At 33.9% G+C, this 18,573-nt stretch overlaps 1 protein-coding gene across 2 annotated transcripts; it reads left to right on the forward strand.

Moving 5' to 3' along the window:
- The first annotated feature begins 1,439 nt into the window (after positions 1 to 1,439).
- Positions 1,440 to 11,872, forward strand: LOC116132097 (phosphoenolpyruvate carboxylase 4). 2 transcript variants are annotated; one of them, XM_031417772.1, is made up of 20 exons: positions 1,440 to 1,757; positions 2,628 to 2,791; positions 3,337 to 3,451; positions 3,756 to 3,833; positions 3,939 to 4,007; positions 4,167 to 4,245; positions 4,351 to 4,427; positions 4,503 to 4,598; positions 5,419 to 5,560; positions 6,255 to 6,386; positions 6,825 to 6,898; positions 7,005 to 7,265; positions 7,671 to 7,796; positions 7,932 to 8,033; positions 8,107 to 8,253; positions 8,688 to 8,786; positions 8,912 to 9,000; positions 9,827 to 9,953; positions 10,040 to 10,246; positions 10,763 to 11,872. In XM_031417772.1, the coding sequence occupies exons 1-20, from the start codon at positions 1,602 to 1,604 to the stop codon at positions 11,585 to 11,587; spliced, it is 3,165 nt and encodes a 1,054-aa protein (XP_031273632.1). In that variant the 5' UTR covers positions 1,440 to 1,601; the 3' UTR covers positions 11,588 to 11,872. The 2 variants fall into 2 exon arrangements, with proteins under 2 accessions (XP_031273632.1, XP_031273633.1); XM_031417773.1 differs by having other exon boundaries at positions 6,255 to 6,358; positions 6,824 to 6,898.
- The last annotated feature ends 6,701 nt before the right edge of the window (positions 11,873 to 18,573 follow it).

The following is an 18,573-nucleotide window of genomic DNA, read 5'->3' on the forward strand; positions in this document are numbered from 1 at the left end:
TATGGCCGAACATGCAGATCTTGAGTGGAATAATGATGTTTGATAGCAATGAAAAGTCTCAACAAAATTGTGACAACAATAAAAGTATATTGGGTGGATCTAATAAGAATAAAAAGCATGAACCCAATTTATAGTTTTGGCCATACTCTTACTACGTTTGTCCAATTACTTCGAATATAGATAACAAATTTAATGAAGGATAACGACATTTGCTTTTTGGCTCTTGATTGTGATTCAATTGTTTTAGTTTGATTACCTGCTTTGAAAGCTATGCCGTCTGGACCATATATTTATTAATCAAGTTGTTTTAAAATTTTTATATATGTGATATGTCTGCTTTTCTTGTATATATGTTGTGTGGTAGGTACGGGTACATATCATCATATTAATTATTTTGCTTTTCGAAATTAAAAAAAATGTATAATCCACACATCAAAATTATATCAACTTTTTTTTTTAATTAAAAAAATCATATAATTCATATATATGATTTATGTGAATCATTATTGAATGATTTAATGATAAAAAAAAAAAGAAATTTTATAAACTCTTAAATTTGAGTTTTTATAAACTCTAATAGGGGTGATTATTAAGAGACTTATCTGATAATTAACTTCAAAATCTTGATAAATTACTTGTGATTGACGCAAAATGGTGTGAACACTCCTGATGACAAAAAAAAAAAAAAAAAAAAAAGATTTATATGCGCATTGTTTATATGGTTAATAACTATCGTTATATAACAATTTTTTATTATTAATGTTCTAAATTTTTTTATCTTAAATAGTTTGGAATAAATATTATTAGAATTATTTTATAAATGAAATTGATGATCTATAAATCAATCGACATGACTGAAAGCCGACACTGAAAACGTGGCACTCTTTTATTTATCTTTACAAAAAGGTTAAGGAAGCACAAAATGTTGGGACCTACCATTATGATGTTATAAGATTAGAAAAATATTAAATAAAACTTAATTAATGACATGATTTGATTCATAATCCAAACAATTTTAAGAATTCAAAAAGTATATGCATTCTTATCTTATATTTAGTATTTTACTTTCATAAAGCATTCGAATAAGAATCTTTTGGAATAATCCCATCATGATTCAAGTACTCTCACTCATTTTCGGAAATTATAATTATCACAATATATTTTTCTTATATTAAGGATCAACAACATAACGCAGATTAAATTCGGACGGACCGGAGCATCGACTCCCACCATTTTATAATTTGTAAGGTACGGATAGATTTACGGGACGGTAAATCAGCGTTTCAATCCCACATAAAACGCTACACTTCCTCACTGACAGCCACGTGTACGCTAACAGTTGGCAGTCTCAGGTGAGAAGATAAAAATCGTTTTCAAAGAAAATAAAAATAAAAAACAAAAACACACCCGCATTAACACAGTTATAATCGTCCCCAGAGAGTCCTTGTCCTTCACTTCCACTTGGTCACTGCTTCAGAGTCCATTATAAAACATACACTCTCTCTGTTTTGTTTTTTTTTAAGTTTCGTTTTCAGTGTTTTTGTTTTCCGTATTTTTGGTCCACAGCTTTCTGTTCTTGTGAGCGGTGTCGTTTCATCACAATGACGGATACGACGGACGACATAGCGGAGGAGATTTCGTTCCAGAGCTTTGAAGATGATTGTAAACTGCTTGGAAATCTGTTAAACGATGTCTTGCAGAGAGAAGTTGGTTCTGGATTCATGGAAAAATTTGAACGGAACAGAGTCCTCGCTCAGGTTTATATTATTTATTTACTGAACGGAGCATGATTTTTCTTCTTATTTTCTGTTGAGTGATCGAGGTCACGATGCAGTAAACAGTGTTAGATTTGGATTTTTTTGAGTGCATGCTAATTTTTATTTATTTATTTTTGGAATTATTTATCTTATTTTTTAGTTGTGTGTTATTTTTTCCAGTTTTAATATTTTTCTTTTATAATTTCGTTTGGTTACTTAGAAAGTATAGGAAAAATAACAGAAGGATATATCGGTTTCGTATCTTTTTTAGCTGTTTTTTTTCCTGTTCCATAATATTTTAATATTGTGTTATAATTTTGTAACAGAGTGTTTTTGAAACTTTTTTTTAAAATATTTTGTTAAAATACAGGTTAATGCTTTATAATAATAAAAAAGTTACTTAAGAGTGAAGCATTCGTGTTTTCTGATGAAGCTCGTAATAGGTGCTTTCTAGGAAGCGGTTTTGCATATTTTTCTAGAAATACTTTCGCGCTTAGAAATTGTTAGTTGGTAGATCATAAAAATTAAAGGTACATGCATAATAGTTTTTATTATTGTTTTTTTTCATTGTTGTGATAAGATTTTCTTGTGGTTTCTGTCTGTTTGTTTGCTGAGAAATCACTTAAAAGTATTGGAACTGAACAAAAGTAGGCGTTTTATAATGTTTTTGTTACAAAGCTGAAATGTAGTTTATAATTGTTTTAGGCCCGTGGATTTTTTCTTTTTGTTATAAATAATTTCTGAAACTCCTCTTGATTAGTCTAGATTACAGAGGATAGATATGTTACCATTTCAACCTTTTTTTTTTTTTTTTTTAGCATTATCCTCGTTATTTGATACTGAGAAGTAAATGATATTTATTTTTTATAGAGTGCTTGTAATATGCGGTTGGCGGGGATTGAGGATTCGGCAGAGCTGCTTGAAAAGCAGCTTGCATTGGAGATATCAAAGATGACATTAGAGGAAGCACTGTTACTTGCTCGTGCATTCAGTCATTACCTCAATCTTATGGGAATAGCTGAGACTCATCACAGGTAAGTTGTTTTTATTATCTTTTGTTTGATCACTTAGTTTAAAAAATCCTGGACAACAATGTTGTTTTGAGGATGCAAACGTTGAAATTGTTTATAGTGTGTTGCTTTCTGTGGTTCCATTCATTGTGTAAGTAATAACAAGGAATGTGGATTTTTTTATTTATTAATATTTTTTAAATATGAAAGCATGGATTTAGACGTGCTTTTGTTTGCAAGCTAGAGAGAAGGAATGAAAAGATTTAAGTCATGAGCGTTTCGCTATTTTTTTCCCTTGGAGCATTTGGCAAATTAGTTCAGTGTAAAGTTTTTGTGAGCTCCAGTCATTTTTGGGTGAAATCCTACTAAAACATGTTTAGCAACCTACTTGCAGATGTTTTATTTCCTTGTAATTTATATAAATACTGGACTAATCTTTCTAGCAAGGTCCCGAGCAATTTAGAAGTTCACATTCTCTCTCTTTACTTTTTAAGGTCTATGATCTACTTTCAGTTTTAATTTCAAATACTCTTTATATCGATTTTATGGATAAATTATACATTTTGCAGGGTTCGTAAATCACGAAATGCTGTAAATTTGTCAAAATCTTGTGATGACATTTTCAGTAAGCTAGTGCAAGGTGGGATTTCTCCAGATGACCTTTATAACACCGTTTGCAAGCAGGTTTCTTGGCGCCCTGGATTCTCATTTTCTTCAATGCTTCATTTGGTTGCTTAGATGAACAATTAGAAAAGTGAATAATGTTTTTGACTGTATAACTTTTATTTTTCTGGTTTTGGAAAAATGTGAATCTGACCTCAGCAGAGCCAAAATTTTAATATGATGGTTAGTTGAGTAGAGATTCTCCAGAGTCAAATTAATATCTCGTTCTCTTTACCAGATTTTCCACCCAGCAACCAAATTGAGCATAATTTTATTGAAAGTTTCTAATTTTTCAGTTTCCTGTACTAAAGTTTTGTTGCTGTAGGAGGTTGAAATTGTTCTTACTGCACATCCCACCCAAATCAATCGACGTACCTTACAATATAAACACATTAGAATTGCTGTAAGTTGTTAAGGGCTTTCATTTTTCTTTTTATGTTGAAATTTGATATTTTTGACTGTTGTGTAAATACTAAGTCTCTGAATATGAGCCTGGCTTTTCTTGCAGCATCTTTTAGATTATAATGATCGACCTGATCTTTGTCATGAAGATCGAGAATTGCTAATTGAAGATCTGGTATCCTTTCTGTACCAAAACATTTCACTCCTCTATTTAAAAGCCTCAATAGACCATTTTCTTATGCTACATTTTTAGTAGAGGGGGCATCTTTGTATGCTGATGTGGAAGTATTCATAGCATCTTTGTATGACCTGTAATTCATTCTGGCTTTTGTAGGTGAGGGAGATAACTTCAATATGGCAGACAGATGAGCTAAGAAGACATAGACCTACACCAGTAGAAGAAGCAAGGGCTGGTAAACTACTTGAGTGATGGATATGTCACAATAATGCACACTTTGTTTCTATGTAAAATTGATATCATAGACGGGGTATACTAATTGTTTATTTTAATATCCTAGGCTTGAACATTGTGGAGCAGACTCTTTGGAAAGCTGTTCCAGATTATCTGCGACGGGTCAACAATGCTTTAAAAAAGGTTCAGTGTCAGTTTTTCTCAGTAAAAACAGTGTTCCTTGCCATTCATGTTCTCATATTGTTTTTGTTCATTCAGCATACAGGAAAGCGTCTTCCTTTAACTTGCACTCCAATAAAATTTGGGTCTTGGATGGGAGGTGATAGAGATGGAAATCCAAATGTGACAGCAAAGGTGAGGCTTTCTCAATTGTCTGATCCATTGCGAATTTTCTGTGGTTATATGGTCTATGACTTTGCTGTTATATGTATCATCATTCATGGGCTTATCACACCATGTTACAGTGCTATTAGATGAAGAGTTAGTGGTGGTATCTTACTTCCACTAAACTGGGAAAAAAGGAAAAAATATAGTTCGTATATTTGATTATCCTACCATGCTGCAGTGATTTCTATGAATAAACATTAGTGTGTGAACTGAAAGCATCCTTAATTCAAATAATTTGTTCTATTTTTGCTCTTTTTTCCCATTAGTTACTAGATATTTAATCTTATTTTTTTAAAAGGATATGAAGAAAATTAATGAACAATTTCAAGTGTATGCTTTATTACTTTTAACCATCACCATTCAGTGTGTCATGTTTATTTGCAGCCTTTGAACTTTAGTATTTTTTCTTTTTTGACAAGCTAATCTTGAATTTTTATTCTTTTTTATTTTTTTCATTTTCTGTTTTTCCCCCTAAATGAAATAGAAAACCATGTGTGTGTGTGCAAAATATCAGTACACTATTTAACAGAATCATACAAATGTTATGTTTTAATTATGTTTATGAAAATTCATAGGATACAGGAGGTTTCTTCACTATTTCAGTGTTATTCACAAAAAATTTCTTTTCCCATACAGTTCATTCATGAATGAGACAAAAACTCAGCTGTTTTTTTTTTACCTATTGATATGCTGTAAATCATTGTTATCAGTCGATTGACAAATAGTTATTCTTAATAATGTGCTGTCATGCATGGAGTGTCACCAATGGACTTTTTGATTGTTTCAGGTCACAAGGGATGTTTCACTTTTATCTAGGTGGATGGCCATTGACCTCTACATTCGGGAAGTTGATAGTCTCAGATTTGAGTTATCCATGAACCAATGCAGTGACAGGTTGTTGAGAGTGGCACATGAAGTTCTTGAAAAAGGTTAGGGTCATTTGTCATTTTAAGTTTTTCTGAAGCTCTGGTGGAAAGCTTTTGCAAATTATGGTTATTTGATTTAGTCATTTTATGCCAATTGATGGCTATTATTTTAGTCTTTGTATTTTTGTATTTAAGAGTTAATTTTGTTCTAGTTATTTTAAACTTTATTTCCTTAGAATTATGTTTCCATTAGGGTTTGGATCCAAAGCCTATAAGCAGGGCTTATTTTACACGAAAAATTAGTTGTATTTTGAGCTCTGTCTAAGTCTTCATCTAAATTTCTTTTCTGTCTTCTAATTTTTCTCCTATATTCTTTTTTCCCTTTCTATTATTCTATCTGTCTTCTCAACTTCTCTATTCTCTATATCTACTCCTCTATCAATAATATCTATTCTTGAGTGAATAGTTTTTAGAGCTTAAATACTCAACATAGGCTCAGCATTATCCAAAACAACGATATTAAAGTTTGAGCCGTGGAGTCCCTTCATCTGCTACTTTTGTAGACTTGAAAGGTGGCTACGACTTGTACCCATTATGAAATTTTTGTTTTTCAGAGTGTTTAAGTATGTTTAAATGACCTGAGTGTAGTGCTGAGGAATTTCAATATGCCGTTTTCTAATATGTGAAGATTAGACCCCTTTACTTTTGCAAAACTCTTACTGCAATGTGTATTGATAGTTGGTTAAAATCTTTTCAGAAACTTCATCAGAGGATCGACATGAGGGTTGGAATCAAGCTTTTAGCAGAATTCAATTGAAGCATCACAGCCAGCAGGCTCCATCGCTTCCTACTCAACTTCCTGCCAGGGCTGATCTACCCTCCTGCACTGGTAAGGAAAACTGGAGTCGGGATATTTTCTGCCAGAAATGATTTAATTTTGAATCTTTGATGAATGTAGGGATTTTTTTAGCTCTTGATTATTGTTTTCTTTGAAATCCTTGTTCAATTCATGAAAAGTTGACCAACTCAGTGACGGTATTAGCCTTGTCAAATCATAATGTTCTCCATCGTCGGACTATAACAGAATTCACAGGTTATGAAACCATTTGAAATTTAAGTGAGGATTTATAATGTTTTAAACATATGCAACATTTTTATATTGTCTTCTTCTATGCATGCCATTCACAATTATGGCTCTTTTCGTATTTTTTTGGTAGTTATATGACCATGCTTTAGGTAAGCTATTTCTTTTATTAGCCATCCAATGTAATTTATAATCTGTACCCAAATGAGTAATAATTTCTTGTTAAACTTCCCCCTTATGTAGAATGTAATAATGGTGGATCTCACTATCCCAAACTAGATGTTCCTGGGACTGATTACATGCCACTGAATTGTCAGGTAAGGCGTGATTTTTTGTTTGCAATGTTGGCTTCATTGATAATAATTTCATATATATATATATATATATATATATATACCTTTTGGTTTCTTTCAAATAATCTAGGACGGTCAGGACTCTGTAAGCCCAGAATCTTCACTGGGCAAATCCTTTCCAAATGGAAGCATTGCAAATTCTACTGGTTCTCAGTCAGCTGGGTTGTCACACAATTCTTCTTTCAACTCTGTTCCTCTACTTGCTCAAAGGAAACTATATGCAGAATCTCAGATAGGAAGGTCCAGCTTCCAGAAGCTTCTGGAGCCAAGGCTATCTCAACGTCCTGGAATTGCTCCTTATAGAATTGTTCTTGGAAATGTGAAGGAAAAGGTAAGAATTATGGGGCAAGTTGATTTCAAAAGGATTTAAGTTTCCTCATAGGAAATGTGTGATCCCTTTTCTTAGTATTACTACAAGAGTAGTCAACAAGATTTTTGTGCGCTTGTTTTAATTGTGGGCTAAGAAATATGTAACATATTTCCATAGCTTCTTCTTGTTTTACATATCGGATTTTAGATATAAGAGGTTCTTCTTTATACAAAAAAGCTTGCTTGTTGCATGTAAAAGGACCCATACATTAGGACATGGCTTTTTATTAAAAGGATTATCATTTTAGGGTTTGTCTGGATGCATCTATAATTGTATGAAACTCTTTACCCAATACTTCTTGCTATGATTATCAATTATGATTGTCATATTGTCAAGTAAATAGATTTTTGTTTTTGCACGATTTAGCTTATGAAGACACGAAGACGCTTGGAACTTCTTCTTGAGGATCTTCCTTGTGAATATGATTCCTGGGATTACTATGAAACAATGGATCAACTTTTGGAACCACTACTTATGTGCCATGATTCTCTGGTAACATTTTACCTTATTATTTTTTGAATTTTTTAATGCTGTAATAAAAAAAATCCCAAAGAAAAAGTGAAAGGATAAACAAGATCGGAATATCCATTTATGGTGCACTTATTATCTATTGATGCAAACTTACAGCAATCATGTGGATCTGGTGTTCTGGCTGATGGTCGGCTGGCTGATCTTATTCGAAGAGTTGTTACATTTGGAATGGTGTTAATGAAACTTGACTTGCGTCAGGTGCAGTCTCTTAAGATTTTCTTCTTCAACTTACTTGTGGAAACTGCTTTAACTGAATCTTTTTAATGTACAGGAATCTGGTAGACATGCTGAAACACTTGATGCAATTACAAGATATTTGGATATGGGTACGTATAGTGAGTGGGATGAAGAAAAGAAACTAGAATTTTTGACAAGAGAGCTAAAAGGGAAGCGGCCTCTAGTTCCTCCTACAATTGAGGTAAGGTGTTTAGAGCACTCCAGTGATCACTGAGCCTACAAGTCAGAAACTTTTGGAATTTTCATTGGATAAATATCTTTTTTTTTGTTTCAAGGATTCAGTTAAAAAGTTAATGAGAATTTTGCAAATGTTGGTTTCTCATTATCTTTATAGGATCTTAATAATTTGAACAGCGTGGCACACTCGTGCCCCTCTGTCAGCCACCAGATTTGAACCAAATAGCATGGTTGGTTTTTCTTTATAAGAGATGATATTATTCAAAGTAGGTATTAAATACAGTTATTTACATTTTAAGGGACAATATATTCTTGGTGGTATCTCTTCTGTACGCCCAAGTGGTTTGTGTTTAAACATTCCTTTTGTATTCTTACCCTTTTTTTCTCCCCATCATTTGCTTTTAATAAATTTGTTCCCCTCTGGTATGGTCTTTTCAGGTTGCTCCTGATGTTAAAGAAGTTTTGGATACCTTCCGTGTTGCTGCTGAGCTAGGGAGTGATTCACTTGGGGCTTATGTCATTTCTATGGCTTCAAATGTGTGGTTAACTACTATTAATTAGTTTTGTAAATCATTTCATAATGTGCAATCAAAGGTAGATCTTGTTTGGATACTACATGTACAGAGTAAACAATAAAGTTACCTGTGCTTGTTCTTTGGCAGGCAAGTGATGTCCTGGCTGTGGAGCTTTTGCAGAAAGATGCTCGACTTGCTGTTAGTGGGGAGCTAGGGAGACCGTGTCCTGGTGGAACGTAAGTTTTCATCTCTTGTTTAATATTTTTCTCATAAAATTTGTGACATGGGATTTGTTTTCTTTTCATGGTTATTGAAACATATGTATCACATGTAGACATCAGATAAATCCAGTTTATTTTATATAGTGTTTAAATTATATATATATATATAATCCTTGTGGCATTTGAAGCTTTTGATGCATGGGGAGATAAATTTGGGATTTTTCGGAGATACTATTTTCATTTTGTTTTGGGAATCATCGAAGTATCCAAACCCCTTTCCATTGTTACTGAGGTCATATCCAGGGCTTTAAAGCCACTTCTCACTTATTGTAAAAGGGAAAAGTGCTGTGAGATCAGGAATGCTGTTGACATCTATTATCATGTTACACACATGTATGCACACACACATAAATAATCACTTGTGTATATAATGAGCATTGATGGAACCGCAGAGGACTGTCTAAATTGATTATTTTGTGCTGATAAGCTCATAGGAGCAATACCATTATGATTGACATTTGCATATTTTGTTTTACAACAGAATTATGTCTTTATCTTGCATTAATGGAAACTCTGAAATTGTTTGAATTTTGAAATCCTAAATAGCCTTCACCTTCATCCTCAGCCTCTCTCTCACTCTCTCTCGGTTGGCTGCTCCCTATTTTTGATCATAGATCTGTGTGTGTGTGTGCTTGAGTTTTCTGTTAGAAGCTATTTTCACTGGAACTTAGAGTTTGCTCTCCAGTCATTTATCCAATAGGTTATGTTTGACTGTCCTAAACATGTTTTTAAGAAGAAAGAATTACGAATATTTAACTGATTTATATACATCATGCAATAGGTTGCGTGTGGTTCCTCTGTTTGAAACTGTGAAGGACTTGAGAGAAGCGGGTTCAGTGATCAGGAAATTGTTATCAATCGATTGGTACAGGGAGCACATTCTAAAGAATCATAATGGGCATCAAGAGGTATGCATTATGTAAAGCAATTTTCTGGATTGATTTTATTTAAGATCCCATGGATCTTGCGGAGGTCATATAGTTACTCTGTACAGGTTATGGTTGGATATTCTGATTCTGGTAAAGATGCTGGTCGCTTCACCGCTGCATGGGAACTTTACAAAGCCCAGGAGGATGTTGTGGCTGCATGCAATGAGTATGGCATCAAAGTTACTTTGTTCCATGGGCGAGGAGGGAGTATTGGTCGTGGTGGTGGCCCTACATATCTTGCCATTCAATCCCAACCACCTGGCTCTGTAATGGTGAGTTTTTTATATAATTTAAATCATGGAACTGTCATAATATCATTTTTTCCTTTTGGTCTATTTCATTTGAAAACGAATTTTCTCATTGGAAACAATAATGAGATTTCTTGATTTTACCTTCACATTTGATACTGTAATTGTCGAATATGTTTTATGTAAACTCGGCCAGTTTGCTCATTTCATTTTAAAATGCTACTGCTACTTTTCAAACTTGAGACTATTGATATCAGTGAATTTCTAACCATTTGATTGTCCTAATAATGGGTCATGTATATTAAAACTTTGGATTTCTGCTAATTCTAGTTTAAAACCGTCTTAGTCATCATCAACTTTCATAATTGAGGTCTAGGAAACTCAAAAGTCTCAAACTTAGAAGCCCTCATTGAGTTTTCTGGACTTACAACTTATTGTAAGAAAGCAAAGCAAACACTTTTAGAGCTTAAATTATGTTGGGAATGAAATATAATAACAGTCTCTTCAATCTGTAACTTTGATGCTATATTGAATTGGCAGGGAACACTTCGGTCAACTGAACAAGGGGAGATGGTGCAGGCAAAGTTTGGGTTGCCAAACACAGCTGTTAGACAGCTAGAGATATATACAACTGCTGTGCTGCTTGCAACCCTGCGACCACCTCAACCACCTCGAGAAGAAAAATGGCGAAATCTCATGGAGGAGATCTCAAATATTAGTTGTCAAAATTACCGGAACACAGTCTATGAAAACCCTGAATTTCTTGCCTACTTCCATGAGGCTACACCTGAGGCTGAGCTTGGCTTCCTTAACATAGGAAGCCGCCCTACTAGAAGAAAAAGTTCAACAGGAATTGGCCATCTCCGTGCCATTCCATGGGTATTTGCATGGACCCAAACCAGATTTGTTCTTCCAGCTTGGCTTGGAGTTGGAGCAGGGTTAAAAGGTGTTTGCGAGAAGGGACATACTGAAGACTTGAAAGCAATGTACAGTGAGTGGCCTTTCTTTCAATCTACCATAGATCTTATAGAGATGGTTTTAGGAAAGGCAGATATTCCTATAGCCAAGCACTATGATGAAGTGCTCGTTTCAGAGAGCAGGCAAGAGCTTGGTGCTGAACTGAGGAGGGAGCTCCTAGAAACAGAGAAGTATGTGTTGGTGGTTAGTGGGCATGAGATATTGTCTGAGAATAATCGCAGTTTGAGGAGGCTGATTGAGAACAGGCTCCCTTATCTCAACCCAATCAACGTGTTGCAAGTGGAAATACTGAAGAGGTTGAGACGTGATGACGATAATCATAAACTCAGAGATGCATTACTTATCAGTATAAACGGCATAGCTGCTGGGATGAGGAATACAGGTTAACTGGTTTAAGTGAAATCTCTTCACGTCTACTGGTTGTACTTTCAAGAGAGCAAATTAGACTCTGCTTCTATATATCTGGCTTAGTTATCATTTGATACAACTGAACTCGGAGAGATTAGCTTTTGTGGATAAGATATTAAATTAGTTTACAGTTTTGGTGGGATTTTTCTAAGCTACTTCATTTACTCTTGAACGGTATTTGTTTTGTGTAATATATGGACTTGGTTGTGAGATAATACTTAAGAATTCAGGTGTTGTTTAGAAAAAAAAAAAAAAATCTATTTACTTGTGTGTATTATATTGTGGGGGGGTGTTTTAGTGGTTAAGAAACTAATTCACCTCGGGACAAGCTAAAATTGTTCATTCAACGTGATTGCCGTTGGGTAAGCTTGCAATTGCAATATCCAATAGGCCATTCCGAAAGCCCATTGATTGATTGTTGCATCATATCATTCAGCATGGACTCCTGAGTACATGTATTGCTATTTCCAAGCCCACCTCTAGCAAGTTAACATTAATTCAATTAACCCATAACATGTCTTAAATAAGTGGCATTTTCGGTTCGATTGTACTCAAACACTGCTGAGCTTTGCTACATTTTCAAATGCTCCGTACGAGCATTGTCGAGGGTTGTCCACTTAAAAGCATATCAACATATATAGCTCTAGCCTCTGGTCTGCTGCACATGATTTTTCGCGAATTTGTAAGAGATAAATGTATAGTACCCTTTGCTAGTTAGATATTAATGTGTTTTAAGAGGATATTCTTGTAATGTTCACCACACAAGGACTCTGATCACATCCATCCAGTTGCTTATTTCATTATTTTTTTTATTTTATTTTAATTTTTTCACCATTAAGCTTTTTGACAAGATGCCTATTGTCTTTAAAGGAGATACCATGTCAGAGGTAATGGAGGTGATGTTTAATCAACATGTTTTGCATACAAACCACAATTGAAGCTTCTTAGTGGTGTCCAGCTTTATTTTATTTTGAATGTTGATCCAAGCTACGTACCTCTCTCAGTTCACTTTCATGGTGATCACGCAAAGCAAGCTATTGCTAGCTATCTTGTACTAGGGTGTCTTTTACGTGTTGTTGAGTGGGAAGTCACTTGGTTTTTCCTTTCTATCAGAATCTGAATTCCATTACCCCTCATTTTTAGGTCTAAATGCATGATTGAACTTATATAAATTTATATTTATATATACTCTATATTTGTTCAGTGCAAACCAGCCTAAATTTTAAAGCTTATTTGTACGACTAAAACATGATCATATTCATAATGCATATATCTTTGTATACCAAGAATTTATTCTTCTAGGGGAAACTCTGAATAATTCTATTTCTTGCCGACAATGCCTGTTCAAGAACATTTATTTTTGTAATCATAAAAGCCTGTATTGTTAGCTACTTAATGTTGTATCATCACGTTAACTAGGTTCTTTTGGTTATTCCGGTTATGGAAATGACATTAAACTTGAACTTCTGAATTCCAATTAATTAACTTGAGCACCACATGATCTCTACGTTTAACTATATATATCTCAATGATCCAACCTTTGAATTTTGATTTATAGTAAGGGTTTTTGAGACGATTAAACGACTTTTTTCCACCTAAATAATGGCTTAATGACACTTTCCCATCCATCGACTTTTAAAATATTGTTTTATTATCCAAATTTATATTCTGTTTCCGATTCCGGCATTGTTGCGATCCCACACCATCACAATTCGTTTTCCTGATTACTACTCACCAAAACCCCTCAAACCCTACTCCCACTGATCCCGTCAATCACCGACAATTGAGCGATTAGGGTTTACGAAACAGTTCCTCCCAAGTCAAATTTCAATCAATCCTAACCACCAAAATCCAACATTCCACCAGCAAAAGACTCATCGGTCTCTCCTCTTCAAAAACCCCAACAGCCTAGACCTAATTTGCTTTTTATTCACCATCGGAATATAAATTTTGATAGCAAAATGGTATTCTAAAAATCTATAGGTGGGAAAGTGTTATTAAACCATTATTTGAGTGAGAAAAATTCATTAACTCTTTTTGAGACATATAACTTTTAAACAATTAAGTGCCAGTTCGTTTGTCCATTCATAATAATATATCTTCCTAGTTATGTTAATGCAAATTAACGGAAATAAATTAAAGTGTGGATGATATATGCTTCAAAAAGTGGGGCATAATTCGCGGCCGCTTTTATTAAAAAAAAAAAAAAAAAAGAATTTAATTCACAAGCTTACCAAACTGAAACATTGTTGCTAAGACATACAAATCAGCTTTAGACAAAAATTCAGGAACGCTTATTCCAACAACTAAGCTCCTACGCGGGGGGAGCTTATTGCAATCAAATAAATAAATAAATAAATTGTCAAATTGACGTGCAAATTATCAGGAGAATCAATTTTAGATATAAAGTGGAGCTTAGTTTATAAAATTTCAAAAGGCTAAGTACTAGCTAGCTAGTTGCCTTAATTACACAAGTTGAAGAGATGATAGTGATATAAGCGACGGATGTTCAATCTCAAATGCTCTCAGTGGAAATCTTTTGTTGTCTTTCAAGTTTCAATGGATTCCGGACACAATTAGTATTTGTATGGCCACAGTGTTTATATATGTTTCCCGAATACTCTATCTTGGATAATACCACTATACTACTCTTCCTTAACACAAACGTCACCAAACCACTGCCCTTAATTTCCATTGATGCTGCAGGCAGCGCCTGTGAACACGCAAGTTAATCAAATCTCCTTTGTACCCTTTTTCAGATCTGCAACTTGTTGTAATTGGTTCATATGATATGGGTATCTCAAAATACATACTAAAATCAATTCCAGCAACCAGTTATCAGCCAGAGAGTAACACGTGTTGGGTTATCAAGGCAAAACTTAGTTTGTTAATGTTTTTTCTGGGTAATTAGGCTTGGAATAGATAGAGAAAAGAATGTACAATGAGGCCTCTAAAAGGCTGTCAGCCTACCGCAGGACAAACCCTTAGGATCGGAACAAAAACAAGAGCCTAAAAAAGCCAAGAGAGCAATACAAAATCTCAAACAACCAATGCACATTTTACCACAGGACAACTCTTGGGAAATGGCAGAAATAAAAGCCTTTAGACTAAACAAAAAAGAAACACCTGTTCCTACCACAGGACATGCTTTGGGTTAGGAAAAAAGCACACACGAAAATGTACAAGCAAGGAAGGCACCAAAACTTACCTTAGGACAAGCCCTGGGTTAGGAGAAAAGCACACGTGAAAATGAACAAGCAAGGAAGCCATCAAAACCTACCTCAGGACAAGCCTAGGTTAGAAAAAAATAAAAATAAAAAATCACCCCACGCACCTGCTAATGGGCAGCGTGGGTGATTTGTTTTTTTTTTTTTTTTTTAATCTAACATGAAATAATGATTAAAATAAGACTTAGTTTAGGGGATTTGGGTTTGAGTTTGGGTGTTTTTTAATCTAACATGAAATAATGACACATACTAATTATTGATCTTCCAGCTTAATTAATTATCTCTAAACTAATTTTAAAACTGGACTATTTGTGCATGATTAAAGTAAGACTTCAATATATGTTCACATCTCAACCCATATTTATCACTATCTTTGACCTTAATTATTAATTGATTTACAAAGCATCAAAGTGTTTAAATATTAATTTCCACCTACATCCATCAGCAACTATAAATGTTTAAAATTATATAAAATAGAAAGGTGGTACAAAGGTGGCAAAATAGGCAGGAGCATGGGCCAAGAGGGGTATGATATTAATGAGTAAAGTTAGTGGAATTTTAAGGCCAAAATATATATTACTTAACCATATAATTAAACGTGTATTAATTAATCACCATTACATGGGAATCAATGTATATATCATATATGAGGGGGTGCTTAGGAGTCATTTTTTTTTGTTATTTTTAGAGTTAATGACTTTTTCCCACCTCAATAATGGCATAATGATACTTTTTCACCTATAGACTTTTAAAATACCATTTTACTATCCAAATTTATATTCTAATGGCAAACAAAGAGCAAACTTAGTCCAAACTGTTGGGATTTTTGAAGAGAGTGGGCTGATGAGTCTTTTGATGGTAGAAGGTTGAATTTAGTGGTTGAGATTGATCAGAATTTGACTTGGAATAAATGGTTGCGCAAATCCTAATCACTTAATTGTCGGTGATTGGCAGAGTTGACAGGAGTAGGGTTTGAGATGTTTCAATGAGTGATAATCAGGAAAAAGAATGATAGTGATGTGAGATCGCAATAATGCTAGAATTGAAAATGGAACATAAATATGGATAATAAAATTGTATTTTAAAAATTTATGAGTGAAAAATGTCATTAAGTTATTATTTGGGTGGGAAAACGTTGTTTACCCTTATTTCTATTATGAGATCCTGGACTTGCCACATCACCAAATGACTTTATTTTGAACTTCAAAAGTCAATTTTAACAGTCATTACTCCTAGCTCCTTAATTTCTTGCTTTACTTTTATTTAAAATAATTAATATATGAATTATTTTACTTTTACGAAGTCTGCGTTTTTGTTTAGAAACAGATGTGGGAAAGTTAGACGCAATGATGGATGCAACATTATTTCTTTGGCCATGTCTAAACTGTCTATTATATGGACAAAAAAAAAAAAAAAAAGAAATATTATATGTAGGTGGACTAAGGCCAAATCCTCAATGTTACCAAATCCTTTCCCACAAGTCAAGACACTACTTATACATCCTTTTAGTTGGTGACATGTACACCTTTCGTTTTTATATTTCCATATCAGAACATCGTACTATATATAATTATATGTGTGTGTGTGGCATTTTATAATATGGTTTGACCCTTTGAGGAGTTGACATCGACCATATTTCATTCAGAATGTGTCAAATTAATTAACACTTGAAGTAATTGGCACTAATGGAGATTGTAATCAAGGACAAGTGGTGCGTATAAATTGGGGCTAGCCACGAACCATATTAATTTTCACATTAGATAAACTTACTACTTGTGTGAAGGTTATATATTTGACAACAATCTCATTTTTCTCATTATAACCAACTTATCACAGAGTTCGAAGTGGGACGTACGTGAATAATGCTTATAATCATAACACGTTTGAGGAATTTTATTTGTTTCTTGATATCAACTTTCCCTGAGTGTTTTTTTTTTTTTTTTTTTTTTTTTTTTTTTTTTTTTTTACAGGTAGTGTCCGGATCAGTTTACACACACCTTAATTAATCTATTAGGATCTTGGAATTATCGATTGGGTAGGAGCTTAATTGACCACCCCTATTAGCAACAGTGAAAACTCAATCTTTGGAAACGATGTTATATCTTTATCTTACTCTTTTTATCTTCAAGAGGACTTGAATTTGAGAGGTCATGTTAGATCCTTCTTTTAGAAGACTATGTTAGATCCTCCTTTGCTATTATATTAGCAGACCACCTTGTGGTAGTTAACAAAGCCGCGCATCATGCAACTTGCTTGATGGGATCTTCGTATATACATTTATTTATTGTTATTAAGTATAATTTTCATTTTTGTTAATTACAAATAACATCTTTACATAATATACAATTACTCAGATCACAAACAAGTCTTGATCCGTGGTCAGAAATTTGAATTGACACCACCAACAATTAAGACCACTTACAGTTTTAGAAGGCACTATGCGTTTTGGTGAAGATAGTTTTGACTCGTCCATTAAACATAGTGCTTAAACTCCACGGTAGTTACACTATCATGCAGCAATTAAGATTCAAAACCACAATAATAACAACACTCTTACGTCTCCTTATCGTCTTTTGCACCAAGTTAAGTGTTTTGAAAGCATTTCTCAACTCAACTGGACCGGGAACATCGTGTGATAATGAATTTGTTGTGCGACAAATTAACATCCCATTAAGCAAGTTGCTTGCTATCAATGTATGCATGTTCCATTGTTTTCTTATTGTGTGCATGAACAACGATGAATATTCATTTTCTTATTTGATGGAGGGTTGGGTTTGGTTTCCCCATTCCTCAAGGCATTTTCAAATACTAGTATTCCTCGCTGGCTAGCTACAAGTTGCATCTGTGAAAGCATAATCATACTAGAAGAACCCATATGCAACTATGTTAATACTGACTAAAATAGATGAAAAGTAATTTTTAAATATATGATTTAATGGAATTGATAGACGGATATTATATGAATAGTACGAAGACCTCTCCTTTGGACATAAATTTATAAAAATTAACTGTATATGGGTTCTTTAGTGAGGATTGTAAAGTGCTCAGAAGCACGAAGATATGTTGAATCTCATCTCAGCATATGATAAAAGTGGAAGCCTCACTTTAGTACAACACCGATTTTGGCATATTCGACATGGCTCTTTGGTGTTTAATTTGTTGATCAGTAAATAGACAAGGAGCATAAGATGCCAACGGAGAGTGGACAGTCATATTGTATCTTTTAATCAAATATTAATGTGTCCATATGGAAAAGGATTTTGGGAAGGACTACTCAATCCATCTTCCGTCCTCTCCACTTTTTCCTGCCTCTCATTTACAGTATATTGTGTCTCTCACTCGACAATTATAAGATGTGACATTAGTGGCTGCAGCAAGAGCTTTGGATTCAAGTACATCTTAATTTGCTCACCCCGCATGCACTTGCAAACCAAGTTATAATGGAGGCAGTCAGGCAGATGATCATATATCATCTCACGCCATTGTAACTTTTTATTATAATCTTAGGCATACTCTCTTAAAAACATATAATATAAGGTGAAGTAAAACTTTTTTCGTAATAAGGGGTGGTTGGACAAATTTTTTGCGTATGGTTCATGCATGTAGTGTAAAAGAAAATCGTGAAACAATTGAGCTCTATAAAACTAGATTTATCAAAGATATTCTAGCGCTGTGACTAGGCAAAATTTGACGTTTATATTGATTCTAATAGATTCTTTATCGGATTTATCAAATCAA

Source organism: Pistacia vera, unplaced genomic scaffold, assembly GCF_008641045.1.
Source record: "Pistacia vera cultivar Batoury unplaced genomic scaffold, PisVer_v2 Contig249, whole genome shotgun sequence".
Classification (NCBI taxonomy): domain Eukaryota; kingdom Viridiplantae; phylum Streptophyta; class Magnoliopsida; order Sapindales; family Anacardiaceae; genus Pistacia; species Pistacia vera.